At 31.3% G+C, this 13,698-nt stretch overlaps 1 protein-coding gene and 1 long non-coding RNA gene across 18 annotated transcripts in view; one reads left to right on the top strand and one right to left on the bottom strand.

The window, feature by feature from the left end:
* The window catches only part of LOC146998814 (uncharacterized), an 82,090-nt gene extending 75,537 nt beyond the window's left edge, over nt 1-6,553 (bottom strand). For all 3 annotated transcript variants that reach the window (XR_015039736.1, XR_015039737.1, XR_015039735.1), the window contains exon 1: nt 6,396-6,553. This is a non-coding gene — a long non-coding RNA (uncharacterized LOC146998814). The remainder of the gene's footprint in view (nt 1-6,395) is intronic.
* Nucleotides 1-13,698, top strand: part of LOC146998813 (uncharacterized) — a 940,238-nt gene that overhangs the window by 718,888 nt on the left and 207,652 nt on the right. For 12 of the 15 annotated variants that reach the window (XM_085811702.1, XM_085811700.1, XM_085811695.1 and 9 more), the window contains one exon: nt 10,861-10,998. The exons of the other annotated variants lie outside the window; for them this stretch is intronic. In XM_085811702.1, coding sequence (XP_085667828.1) covers nt 10,861-10,998 — 138 coding nt within the window. The remainder of the gene's footprint in view (nt 1-10,860; nt 10,999-13,698) is intronic. 15 annotated transcript variants of the gene reach the window in all.

Below are 13,698 nucleotides of genomic sequence, written 5' to 3'. Positions count from 1 at the left end.
TGCTTCAAGTTTTACCGACTGATATTATTCAAAGCCCCTACTGCCGTTAAGAATTTTCGGACACCCTACACTTCTGAGTCAGACACGAAGAGAACACTTTGCCAACTCCCCCACTAGAAAGAATGTAAGTTACTTAATACCTTTTCTGGCCTTTATATCTTCCTGTACATTCACTGTTCTTATTATATATTATTTTCTATATTATTTTTTATATTATTTTTATATTGTCTTTGATTTGTTTTTACAAATTTTGCATTATTTATCTTTTTTTATAATCTTCTATGTTTATTTCAACTTTACTTTGAATTCGATTTCATAATGACAATTTCCAATGTTTAATTTCTACAAATAATATGGTACTCAAATGCATAAACATGAAAGTGTCGGGGACGATTACTCGAGTTAAATAGGATTTCTCTACAGTAATTGATTTTTACTCCAAACTGAATTGACTAAAATGCTTCATAAGAATAAGTTCTTTGAATATCAGCATTGGTTCATAATTCCTTCTATTCGCGGAAATATTTGGCCTGACTAGAATTGCCGGTTTGGCTTTAACTTATAACTCGAGTAAAGACGAAACACTTTCGTATTTACATATTTTTATCAATTATTGTTCATTGAACGGGAGTTGGTTTGTTCCCCTTGAAAAGTCAACTAATTTCCGATCAATGACAATGATTACATGTTTTAATTTTTCCTTTTACAATTGAAATTTTATTCTTGATGATGATTTAACTCCAGTCCCCGTTAAAACATTATTAACATTTTGCTTTCAAATTACTTCAAAACATCTTTCAAAATATAACTTACCAGTATGGATGCACGCTTTTAAAATAATTCTACTTTAATTAAACTTAGGAGATAATATAATCAATTAATCAATACTGTTTAGGAAATAAATTATTATATATATATATATATATGCGGGAGAAAGGAAAAATAAGCAATGCCCTCTTCGAGACTCGAGCCTGGATCTTTCGAATACGAGCCAATTGTACTAACCGTTACACCATGAAGGCATTCTAGAAGGAGGGAGAAAATACCTTATTTACTCCCCCTTTTAAAGGCCACTGGGTATTAGGGGACCCAGTCGTCAAATCTTGGTGGAGAAGAATCATCATCCACCACCTTTTTTTTAGTTCAGGCATCATGCAGGAGATATGAAAATTTAGCAATGTGCTTGCCTGGACTCTTAACTTGAACCTCTCGAATACGCGCCGAGTGTGCTAACCATTACACCGCGAAGGCATGCTGGAAGAAGTGAGAAAATACGATCCTGTTATGTATTATTTCAGCCTGTACTGTCAATTCTACTTTCCGCTTCCTCACCCGGATGTAAATAAGTTAGTAAGTAAACATGTTTAGAATGCAAATGAGTGAAGAGTATTTATGGCGAAGCTTTTGCGATTGAAAGGAATTGCGAGAATTGGCTATGTCAACTTTTGCTGTCAGGGTTTAGCCGTTGCATTAAGTGCACCAGTAAGTTAATTTTCTGAAAAGGCCTGTTAGGCTAATCTTGAAATCCTCTATTTATTACCTTGAAAATTTAGGTTTATTGGTTGTGCTGATGCTTTAGCAACTCAATATTTTGTCGATTGAGTTGTTAAAATATCAACACAACAATTTAAGTATTGTTGTATGGTTGTGCTGAAACTTTAGCAACTCATTCGTCAATACTGAGTAGCTAAAGTATCAGCACATCTGTACAACAATATTTAAATGTAAGCAGTAAGCATAAATATGCAGAATGAAGTAAGCTTTGTAAACAATTTTATAGCTAACTTAATTTTGATAGCAAACACTCATGTAAACAGATCATGTTTGCAAACACGCCCTAAAAGAACATCATCTACATCATGCCTTTATCTACTGCAATATGCAATGTCCTGAAAGATGATGCCTGTACCATTACAATAAATAATGCCATAAAACATATACATGTACAACTATGTATCGCTATATATATCATGTAATGTAATGCATTTTAATTTAACGCCCGACGGTGCAGAACTTGCGGTGTTGGCTGGAGTCACAATTTCATTGTGACTCGAAGACGCCGGAATGTTGTTGTTTTTCTAGTTTGTGTTTAGAGCTAATGTGTACTTACTTCAGGTAAATATTAGGTGGCTCCTTTACTTCTACGTAACATAACATCACAAGCAGTAGTCTATATGTTAAGCACAAGGTGTACTCTTGAATAAAAGGTTTCAACCTTTAACCTTATTCTATTGTTACTGAACATCAAGTTGATTAGTGAGTTTGGTTTGGTTTAGTGTATGTGAGCACAACAAAGCCTCGAGGGCTATCTGCCTGAGTAGAGGGATGCCTTCGTGGAAGTCTTTCTAAGAGATACTGGCTCATGTACAAATTACACATGGGGAAAACTACGAAAAGGCCCATGCAGTCAGCCCGTCTGCGGGATTGGAAACTCTGACTGAACTTCCAGTGTTCCACGACTTTACCGCTTGGCGGACTCTTTTGACTAGTGAGAAGTCACCAGCAATCTTACAGAAGGTCATTGACAGTTTGCATGCTCCTGTGAAGGATTATAACTTGTTTGTTAGCTCCATTCTTGAAGCTAACATTCAAACATAAAATTCTATGTTTTACTGGGGTTAGTTTCATAAAAAAAATTTCTATTGATTTCAAAAGAGAAAAAAAAATTGAGCATTTTTTGAGATAAGAATAGTTGAGATAAGCAGTATGCATAACAACTTACATATGTTACATTCTAAACGTGAAAAAAAAATTTTTGATTGGTAGAACGTATCTCATCTAAGACTTAATCATTTATTTTGGATTCGCAAAACTTTCTAGACATTGTTCCTTTGAAAAAGTTCAAATATCAGAAAAAATAAATAATTAGTTAGACAAATAAAAATTAATAAATAATGGAGTAAAAGCTGTACATTAAGCAAGCGTCAGTCATCCAATTCTCAAGCTTTTCATGTAGGCACAAGGCTCAACAGCGGCTAAGCGGTAAAAAACATGGAGGTAGGAAGTAAGATGGAGTCGCCCTAAACAAGTTTCTCCGTACCCTGCTCTGAAGCACCGGCGATCCAAACGTGGTGACCAAAAAATTGGGTCATTTACCATTGAGTTCTATGGGATTTGACGCGTTCTGGTGTAAATATTTTGTAATTACGTCGCAAATATACATATAAATGTATATATTTTCTTTTTCTACAACACTTCAGAGTCCTAAGTATGTGAAAACAACATATTTTTAAACAGCATTTCATTCTGAACTGAATTAAATGCTATACTTTTCACAGGACGGTTTAATTTGAATGAAATATTTTCACAAGTTTTCGTTAATTACATTAGGAAAAAAAATTAAGGTAATTCGATTTTATTCGGTTAAGGTACAAAAATTAAGATCAAAGTTTATTGTATTATTAATATTAAAATTATGCATTATTTCTTTTCTATTTATAGAGCTTCTTCCTAAAATTCTTTCTTAAATATGACATGGTTTTTTGGCTTCTTTTAAATCGAAAAATGTAAGTCAATTTATAATTAATGCTCTATTCGGTTCATTTTAAATTAGAGAATTATTAGGAATTAGCGAAAAGGGAATAATTCTTTTAATTATACTTATCAGATTTTTTTTTTTTTTTTTTTTTTTTTTTTTTACCCTTCATTTCAACAATACATATTCCAAAACTCTTTATTACGTTCTTAAGTGCACATCTCATAGCATTTGCTTTACAATACCTTTTAGCAGATTGCTTTCCAATACGAACAATTCTTGCTTAAATAGTTTTATAACGTATTTGTCAACAGGATTTCAATTTATGTTTACAATTCAATATTAAAGTTATTATATATTTAGATAACATTTATAATCATTATAAATTAGATACATTTAATCATTAGATTTCTTCACAGTACTTTCACAGTTGTTTATAAGTGAATAAATTCTTCATTTCAAATACATTTATAAATAATTTAATGAATATTTAAGTATTTTGTCAAAGGCAGATATATGCTTTTTGCAAGCACGTGCATAAATACCCATACATATTTCCTATTTATCATTTCCGGCATGTGCAAATCTTTAATTTCTGTGCATTCACTATATTTTTCGTGTAAAGTAATTTACACTAATTTAGCATACACCCGAAAGTTTTACATAAAAAATATATATGAATATAATTTGAATGAAAATTATAAGTATTATTTTAAATACCCACTCAAAGGTCAGTTTTTCTTCAAAATTCCTCCACGATGGCATCTATCTCTTTAGGCAGATAGCCCTTGCATGCGTTACTCTATTTAATAAAAACTTAATCTGACCTATGTGCCTAATTACAAATATTTTAACATACATAATTTTATATTTACATTTAGCCATCAAGTTTCAAACTTTTCAAATCTTCTAGAAAATAAATTTTGGCAGATCTCTTTTAGCAATTTTCTTAAAATCTATATTTTTGTAGTGCAACAGCTTAGAATTTTATAAAACAAATTCATAATCAAAATCGCTATTATCCATCACACTATGAATGTTTCTTTCATGCGAAAGTGTCCCTTTTTCGATTTCTATGGAACTGTCTTGTGTCGAAATACTATCAGAATCTTGTCAAGCGAGCTTCTGAATGTAAACAAAGAACACCCCGTCTGGTGACCCAAGCTTCAAAGCAGTGCTTCACTTCTACCGCGGAATGGCCCCTCCTCCCTTTCCTACCTCCATGCTAAAAAACGCTGAACACTGGTAGCTCGGTCCGGGGTTTAAATTCCGATGGAAAGGCTGACAGCATGGGCACTTTCGTGGTTTTTCCCTTGCGTAACATGTGTACGAGCGAGTTTCCTTTAAAATGTCCTCCACGAAGGCATGCCTTCCCTTGGCTTAGTGTCATTTCGTCCGTTCTCTTTTCATGCCGAGTTTGAAATAGTGTCGTTCGTCTGCTGCCATTCGCACTTATTCTGTCTTTCCCATTTCATTCGATGTTCGAAAAGTCACATTATGATTAAGAAAAGATATAATTCAAACGAACTGACCCTTACTACTTTGACCTAAGTTAGCCTTTGTATTCTAATATTTATTAAACATTTTCTTTAGATAAATTTATTCTGAGCAGAATAATGAATTTCAGACATGTTCAAGAGGTGTGTGTTTGAATGTAATTCCATTTTTGTCATATAGTGTCTTTTTTTTTCAATTTCACATACTTCTAAATAAAAATAGAACGCCTGTTCCTCTGCTTTGACAGAAAATCAAAATGTAGCAAGTGTATAACGAAGATGTACATGTTTTATTAAAAATATAGCGAGCCCTCTATAACGCAACCGTTCATGGTTTTAAAGGATTTTGGTTGTAGATATGGTGATCTTAGAAATGTGATATTCACTGGCAATGTTTGTTTATGTTCACAAAAAATACAGGTTTCTTTCAAAAGGTGACCTCTTAGAAATGTCGTCAATAGATATAATTCACTGTAATTATTTTCTAATGGATAATGGAATTAATTTAATCTAATGTCTAGAAAACAGCTATTTACCGTAGGGAGATTTAAAAGCACTGTAACTGTAATTAAGAGCACTGTAATTGTTCCTTCACAATCAGCTGTAATATAAGATTAGCTGGTTTCTGTGTATTTTTCATGTTATGTAACTGATATCCATAAATCTTGAACAAATATACAGCAAATGCAAGAGAAATTATTAAAAAATTACAATCTGAAACATTAATACTATTTTTCTATTACTATATATAATACTGTTAATGAATGATGAATTTATATAATATGTATACTTAGAATCTAAAAGCGATGAACTTTGATGACTCTATAAATATATATTTATGTAGTTACAAAATTTTATTAGATGTTATTATATGCATAGTTCTTTATAATCTTCCCAATCTCTAATGAAATGTTACATATTTATTACTACAGTTTGAGATGATTTTACTTAAATTTGTAGATATGCTGACTTCTGAGAGTTGTTCCATCCCCACCCAAAATAAATAAATAAATAAAATAAAAATTAAAAACACTATTCCGAATTGCTGTAGTTTAAAGATTAAGAGGTTACATTTGGAATTCATTTTTTTGACAGGGTGTCAGCTGACAATTTTAATTTATTCTGAAGTCTAAAAGAAACTATTTCTAGAAAATCACCAAATTATAATTGTTACATTCAAAAAAGCTTTCAGTGAGAAATATGTTTAAACTTTGATAATAAGCTCAGTCTAAAGTAAAGAATAAAGTATCTCTTAGCCAAGTTTTCATTGTGCTTAACTGTTTTAATATTCCTAAACTAAAAAGGAACTAAAATGAACTAAAGGAAAAACTAAAAAGAAATTTAAAAAAAAAAAAAAAAAATCTGAAATGTTTCAGATTTTAAATTACGTCCAAAGGGGCGTTTTTTAACATTTTGTGTGTTACCTTTCTTTATCAAATATCATGTTCCTCGCACTTAAACCATAAGATCCAGTGCAACAGCAATATCGCAAAATACTCGTAGTTTTAAAACGAGCATATCTTTAGAATTTCCGATACAGAGACTCACGCGCTGGAGATAAAAATGTTTTTTCTGCACAACGTTGCCATTGCTCGCTTTGAAATCCTTGAGTTTGTTAATCAAAAATTCGTCAAAGTTTTAAAAAATAGGAAATCGATCATAAAACAAATTTCAAATTTCAAATTTGGTCTTCCACATGCTCATATTCGTTGGAGGATTACGTTATTCAAAATTCGATGACTCTATGTACCATTGTTTTATCACAATACGAGAAATATACATACATTTATGCAGATTTTTCATTATTTAATTTCTTCAAATATAATGCAGGACTCTAACATTTTGTGGCAACAGTTTGAAAAGTGAACCGACGTTTATGAGTCCGACGCAAAATGCCAAAACGAAACTAATAGTCCTTCGGGATTCAAATCCCTTTGGACTAAAAATAAAATTCAAGTGTTTTTAATTAAAAAGTTAATGGTTTTAATAATGAAACATAATTATATTTAATCTCAGTCATATTACCTTAAAAATGGCATGTGAGAAACTCCGCAATGATATTTTTCATTTTCACATACTCATACCAAAGTTAAATAAGTAAATAAATAATAAAATGCAATTTCAGATTTATCATCCAAACGTTATAGCTAATCACTTAATCAGAGAGTATAAAGTTTGCTTTCAATGTAATAAATTAAACAAATAAAGAAGTGATAAAATACAAACTAGACATATATTTGAAACATTGAAATTCAGATTTGAGTACTCCATTTATTATAATTAAAATTATAAATACACGATTTAGTAATAAAAAAATAAGCCCCTTTTATCGGCGTGTGCTTATATCTGTGTGGACTTTTATCAATGTGCGCTTTCATCGCTGTGGGTATTTGTCGCATGGTCAATTATCATAGTGGGCCTTTTTTTTTTGTGGGCTTTGTCTGTTAACCAGTCCATGCATATCATTAAAGCTTCTTTTGATAAACATTAAACATAACAGTAAATGGCAAAAAATAAAAATTATCTAATATAAAGTATAACTGTGTGTGTCAGTAAGATAGAATAAGAAACAGACTGTTGTTTAATGCAATGAATAAGTAAGAATAACAAATAGTTTATAAAATACACATCATAATACGTGTACATCCAATGCACATTAACTTTTTGGAAAATTTTGGAATGTGTATATTGAAATCACTTGTGAAATGCAGAGTTGCCAACTCTCCCGATTTAGGCGGGAGACTCCCGATTTTTGACCGCTCTCCCGCCAATCCGATTTACAATATATTTCTCCCGACTTTTTCTCACGAATCTTTTAATTTTTCTGGGGGCTTCATAGTTCGTGCTGGTCTTTTCTGTACAGAATTTCCATGACTATCATTTCCAGGTTCTTCATTTATTTGTGGATACTCGGTTGGCTTTTCCAATGAATTGTTATCATCGTGTTCATCATCACTGTTGGATGGCAAAATTTTCTCAGCTTCTTCATCTGTTGTATTATCTTCTCTATAGTATCTGTCAGTTATTTCTGAATTATTTACATTTCCATTAGTTTGTTCCTTATAAAAAATAATAAGTTCTTCTAATATTTGATTTTTATCGAATTTTAAATAATTTTCTTTTAGTAAAGGTGATCTATGTTTCTGTTCATCAAATTTTACATCCCTCACTTCTTGAATTTTATTTAGTTCAGGGCTATAAATTTTGTATGCTTTTCTCTTCATGCTATAGCCTATCATAATTCCTTTTTTAGCTTTTAGATCCATCTTTCTATGTTTCTCTCGTCTTATATGAACATATGCTTCACATCCAAATCTTGTAAGATAAGTAATGTTAGGCTTGCGTTCTTTATATAGTTCATATGGTGTAAACCTTTTATCATTTTTGTGACTCCTGTTATTCACATGTACAGCTACCTTAACGCTTTCAGACCAAAATTTTATCGGTAATTCTGCATCAATTAACATAGTTCTAGCAGATTCAATTATAGTACGATTAAAACCTTCAGCTTTTTCGTTACTTTCCAGAGTATAAGGCGTTGTAAGTTCATGTTTAATTCCCATTTTTTCAAAAAAAAAAAAACTTATATTTTTAGCTAAAAACTCACTACTATTATCACTACGAATTCTTTTTAGTTTGTTTCCTGTATGTCTTTCTACTTGAATGATAAGTTTGATTAGAGCTTCTCAAGTTTCACTCTTCTTCTCAATTGTTATCACAAATATGAAATTACTGTAATCATCTACCACTGTTAAAAAATAACAGCTCAACTAAATCTATGTGCCATAATTCTAAAATATCTTCAGATTGCTTAAATTTCACACTTTTATAAGATGTTTGTGTTATTTTACCTAATGTATAAGGTTGACAATTGTTTTCAGAAATTTTTACATTTTCTAACCCAATGACCGATGAGTGTTTTTTCATTTCTATCAGCCTTTGATAATTTATATGACCTAGTCTCTGATGCCATAGTACATCATTAACATAACTAATTTTAGCTTCTTCAACAATATTTCCTTCAACTTCAAATTTATTTCCATTTCTGTTAGCTATATATAGAATGTTTCCCTGTTTATGATCACTTCTGCTTTATTCTTGATAAAAATTACTTTTAAATCATGATCTACAATTTTTGATACTGACAGCAGATTTTCCCTTAAATTCGGTACTTGCAGAACATTTTCTATCAGTTCTTATTTCTATCAGTTTGCATTTTAATGTTACCAATACAACTCTATTTGATCATGGCCCCTTTTTCAGCCGTCATTATTTGTCGTTCTTCATCTTTAAAATGAGTAAATATTTCTTTATTAGTTGCCATGTGAGATGTGGCTCCTGAATCAATAATCCATTTAATTTTTCTATTCTGTTGTTCATTTATTTTATTCTTTCCATCATTTCTATCTTGATTAAGATATGTGCTTTCTATTTTCTTAGGTACTTCAAATAAGCATGTAGCTGATTCATATTCTCTTTCCTTGACATTCTATAAGTTTTATTTGTTACATTTCTCTGCTGTCGGTGTTCTTGTTTAGTTTTCATTTTACATTCAGTTGATTTGTGGCCGAATTTTCCACAGCAAAAGCATTTTATAATATTATTATTATTTCGACATTCTTTTATTAATTGTCCTAATTTTCCACAATTAAAGCATCTTCTTTCATATTTCGATTTTATCCAGTTTTCTTTTGCCTTAGAACTTACTTCTATTTCTTTTCCTCTTTGTTTATTTTTTCCTTCTGTTTCTTTTAAAGCTTGTCTAATTGAAGCTAGATCTTTCTCTTTATTGCTTTTAATAATTTTAACATCAAATTCCTTTCTAAGTCCTTCTAGTATGAAGTAAATTAATTCTTTATCTCTTATTTCATCTCCAACTTGAATACTTTTACTTTAGAATTACAGCTCTATTCATATAATCATCTACGGATTCATTTTGAGTCATTTTCAGTTGAACTAATTCTATTCTACATTTGATTTGAATATCTTCTGTTCTTGCTGTGGGCCCACCAGCAGCCGAGCAGTAAAGTCACTGAACACTGGTAGTTCGGTCCGAGGTTCGAATCCCGCGAACGGGCTGGCTGCATGGGCGTTTTCGTGGTTTTCCCCATGTGTAACATGTATACGAGCCAGTTTCCCTTAGAAAGTTCTCCACGAAGGCATCCCTCCTCTTAGGCAGATAGCCCTAGTGTGCTTTGCCATAATTAAATACACCAAATGAATGAAATGTCTGTTCTTGCCGCCATTTCATTTTTGATTTTCTCCCATAACTTCTTTGCGTTCTTTTCATTCGCATGTTTTAACGCTTGTGGAGCTGTCATAGTTTGATTCATTATATTTCTTGCTATCGCGTTATTATCATCCCATATTTCCCAAGTTTTTATTTCATTTTCGAAATTAACATCATCCTTTTTATATGGTTTTGGTGGTTCATCAGCAATTCTGCATGAATTAAATGTTTTAAATTAGCTATATTGTGAATTTTTATTTAACTGAATTATATTCAAAAGTTAAAAAAATTAATCTATTGCTTTGTTATTAATATTATTAATCTGTTTCTTAATGTCTTAGTTTATTCATCAGTAGGAGACCAAATAACTTTAAAACATAATTATCTTGTATTTTTTCGAATGGCCATAGGCTAGTAAATGTGTTAAAGTAAAATAACATAAAAATTGCATTTCAAGACTATTGGCCCATTTGGGCTAATAAATTCATCTCTAATTTCTATGATGCTAACTATTTTCTTGATCCATTGAGTATTTCTGTAAGAAAAGAGTATGTATTAATGTTATTATAATTCATATTGTAGTTTTTACAATTGCTGAACAGTATTCTTTACAAATTCTTCTGTTTAAACGAATTATAATATAATACTGTGTAATTTAGGCCAGGCAGGATGTTAGACTCCCTGTCGTTTCAAAACCTGGTGGCGTAGGAGGTGATGTGAGGATCCAGAGGAGACACCACCGATGTCCCCTCGAGTTGGGACTGAGACACAAAATGTGCCTCCAAGGAGCGACCTGGGTAAAATTAATACTTTATTTTAACTTTTTCTTTTTGTACTTTTCATGAACAGCTTTCTTTTATAAGCTAAACGTTTGGAATAGTAATTTTTCCATCTTTTCTCAATAACAAACTCTTTTTAGAAAAGGCCTGGTTAATTTCAAATTGCGTTAATAGGGAATCTTTCATAAACTAGCAACAAGCATTCCAGAATTCCTTTGTTATTAAATTAATTTTGTCCCTTGTGCTGAGAAAGGACTATGATTTGACACAAGATGCTTCCTAACTGCATAAATAAGACATTTTTCTTAAATCCTTTATGAAAGTCTTTTTCTATTGAGTTGAATTGAATTTATGAATTTTTGTGGAATTTTTGCATGCTAAAAACAGACTTTTTTGTTTTACATGATGCTAAATTTGACTTTTGAGTGCCATTTTTTTTTAATACAGTTGCAAAATGTATTGCAACTGTATTCAGGGACTACTGTAGTTCTCTAGGAAAAACGATTTGACGATTTAAATGAGCATCTGAGATGCTGCAATTTCTTCTTGGTCTATGATATCTAAAATAAATAAAATAACAGCATTGGAAATTTTTGCAGATTTTATGTCCTTCTAGGAAAGTGAATTTTTATATTATACTGATATATGACATGCTTTTATAAGATGGTAATGTTCTTTTCCATGTAAAGTCATTAAAAATGGGAATCTAAAATATTTTTTGTTTTATGGAAGAATTACTTTTTCCAATATCTACAATTAAAATAATTTCGCAGATTATTTTTCTTTGACTGAAACATGTTTACTACGGGTTGAGAAGTGAATAGAGTGTTTATATCAAACATTTAACTGTATAGAAGTTTGAAAGTGATTTCAAATATCAATACTGCTTATATTTCCTTTCAAAGAAAAACCTTTAGCTGTCCCCATTAAATTTTAAAATATTTGCCAGAAACAAGAATACTGCTTGCACTGATTAAGAAAAAGCAGAGCTTTTTGCCAACTCTCTCAAAAATCAGTTCAAGCCAAACGTTTTTCCAGCTAACAACCCTCTGGATCAAGAAATTACGAACTTCATGACTGATGGGATTTCCTCCCCAAAGAATATCACACTTTACCTCTCCACCTGAAGACCTCATGCAGCTCATTAAGCTAGATAAATTAATTACTAATATATTTCCACATATTTGCTTTAATTCCCACATCTAATGATGAACTTGCAAATCAGTCATTTGCCTGATCCATATGGCAAGCCGCCACTGCCTGTCACTTACGATATCTGATAAGAAAAATCAAACATTTATTTAAGAAATTAAAATTTTGTATTATTTCATGTTTCCATTAAAGTAGGGGTTTTCAACGTTTCACGCCTGAGAGCCACATGGATAAATTCATAAAGATCCGCGGGCCACGTGTCTGACAAAAAAATAGTGTAGTCTGAAAATTTATAAAAAAGGGAGCTTTGTTTTGTAAGACTATAACTCATTCTAGCCAAAGATATAGTGTTACAGATTTGCATATATATATATATATATATATATGACTTTTTGGAACCAAAACATCAAATGGAAATTGAATTAAAACGTTTTGGAACTTTTTTTTAACTATGAAAAAAAAAGCGTAAAGATGATTGTACGGAACGATGTTACAAAATGCATTTACAATAAAAAAAGAAAACAAATTACATTACTGGCGGGATATGGTAGATACTTTAGTTTTAAAGTAAAATTTGACGTTGTTTTTGCTTGATTAGAGCTTCAATATCTGGTTTAATCTGTCTTGCTGAGTTTCCTCCAAATGTCTGTTTGTCAGCCGTGTTCTTGTTTTCGATTTTAGGATTTTAATTTTACTACAGAGCTGTTCACATATGTAGGTACTGCCAAAGAAAGAAGACAAGAAGTGTGTATGTTTACGAATTCCCTGGATACTTGTCTTCGGTCACGTACTTCGAATAAAAATTAATTAGTGTAGGATTTTCAAGAAACTTGTGTTTTACTGCAGTCACACTCTAAATCTATAAATTCTAATTGAAGTTCAGGTGAAACACTTGCAACGTCTACTGAAAATGGTAAGGAGAACAATCTAATTTCATTTTTACGAAAATCACAAAATCTGCTTTTGAATTGAAATTTGAAATGCATTGTACATAATTATTTGTATTCCACGCTGTAGAGTTCTTTGCACACTCCACCAATTTTAGAAAAGTGAGTGGGATTCTTATTTAACTATTGACTTTCCCAGAGGATTAATTTTGTATTAAAAGCTTTTTACAATATAACAAAGATTATGAACAAGTAGATCTTTTAATTAAGACGCAATAAAACGTCGAACAAATATAGTAGACGATACTTTTACCCTGTTTGAAGGTAATAAAGATGATTTAAATAAAGTTCTTTCAACAATGAATTCCATTGATCCTGCTATTCAATTCACTTTTGAACTTGAGACTTGAAAATCTCTTCCGTTTCTCGACACTCTAGTCACGCAAAACACATCCATCTTCAGTACTACGGTTTACTGAAGCCTTCCACCTCACTTCAAATCATGTCATCCGACTAAACAAAAGTTAGCTTCATTTTATTCCTATGTTTTCCGGGCTCTTCAAGTTTGCTCCTCCAAACTATCCTTTGATGAAGAACTAAATTATTTAAAAGCGATAGCTATTGACAGGGGCTTTTCACCTAACATTATTAATGAAGCAGTTAAAAACTTCTCATCTCA

The sequence above is a fragment of the Stegodyphus dumicola genome, chromosome 2, assembly GCF_044657685.1.
Source record: "Stegodyphus dumicola isolate Sdum_Otavi_A_Nest chromosome 2, ASM4465768v1".
Taxonomy (NCBI): Eukaryota; Metazoa; Arthropoda; class Arachnida; order Araneae; family Eresidae; genus Stegodyphus; species Stegodyphus dumicola.
The sequence above is the reverse complement of the archived record's forward strand: the minus strand, read 5'-3'. Positions and strand labels throughout refer to the sequence as shown.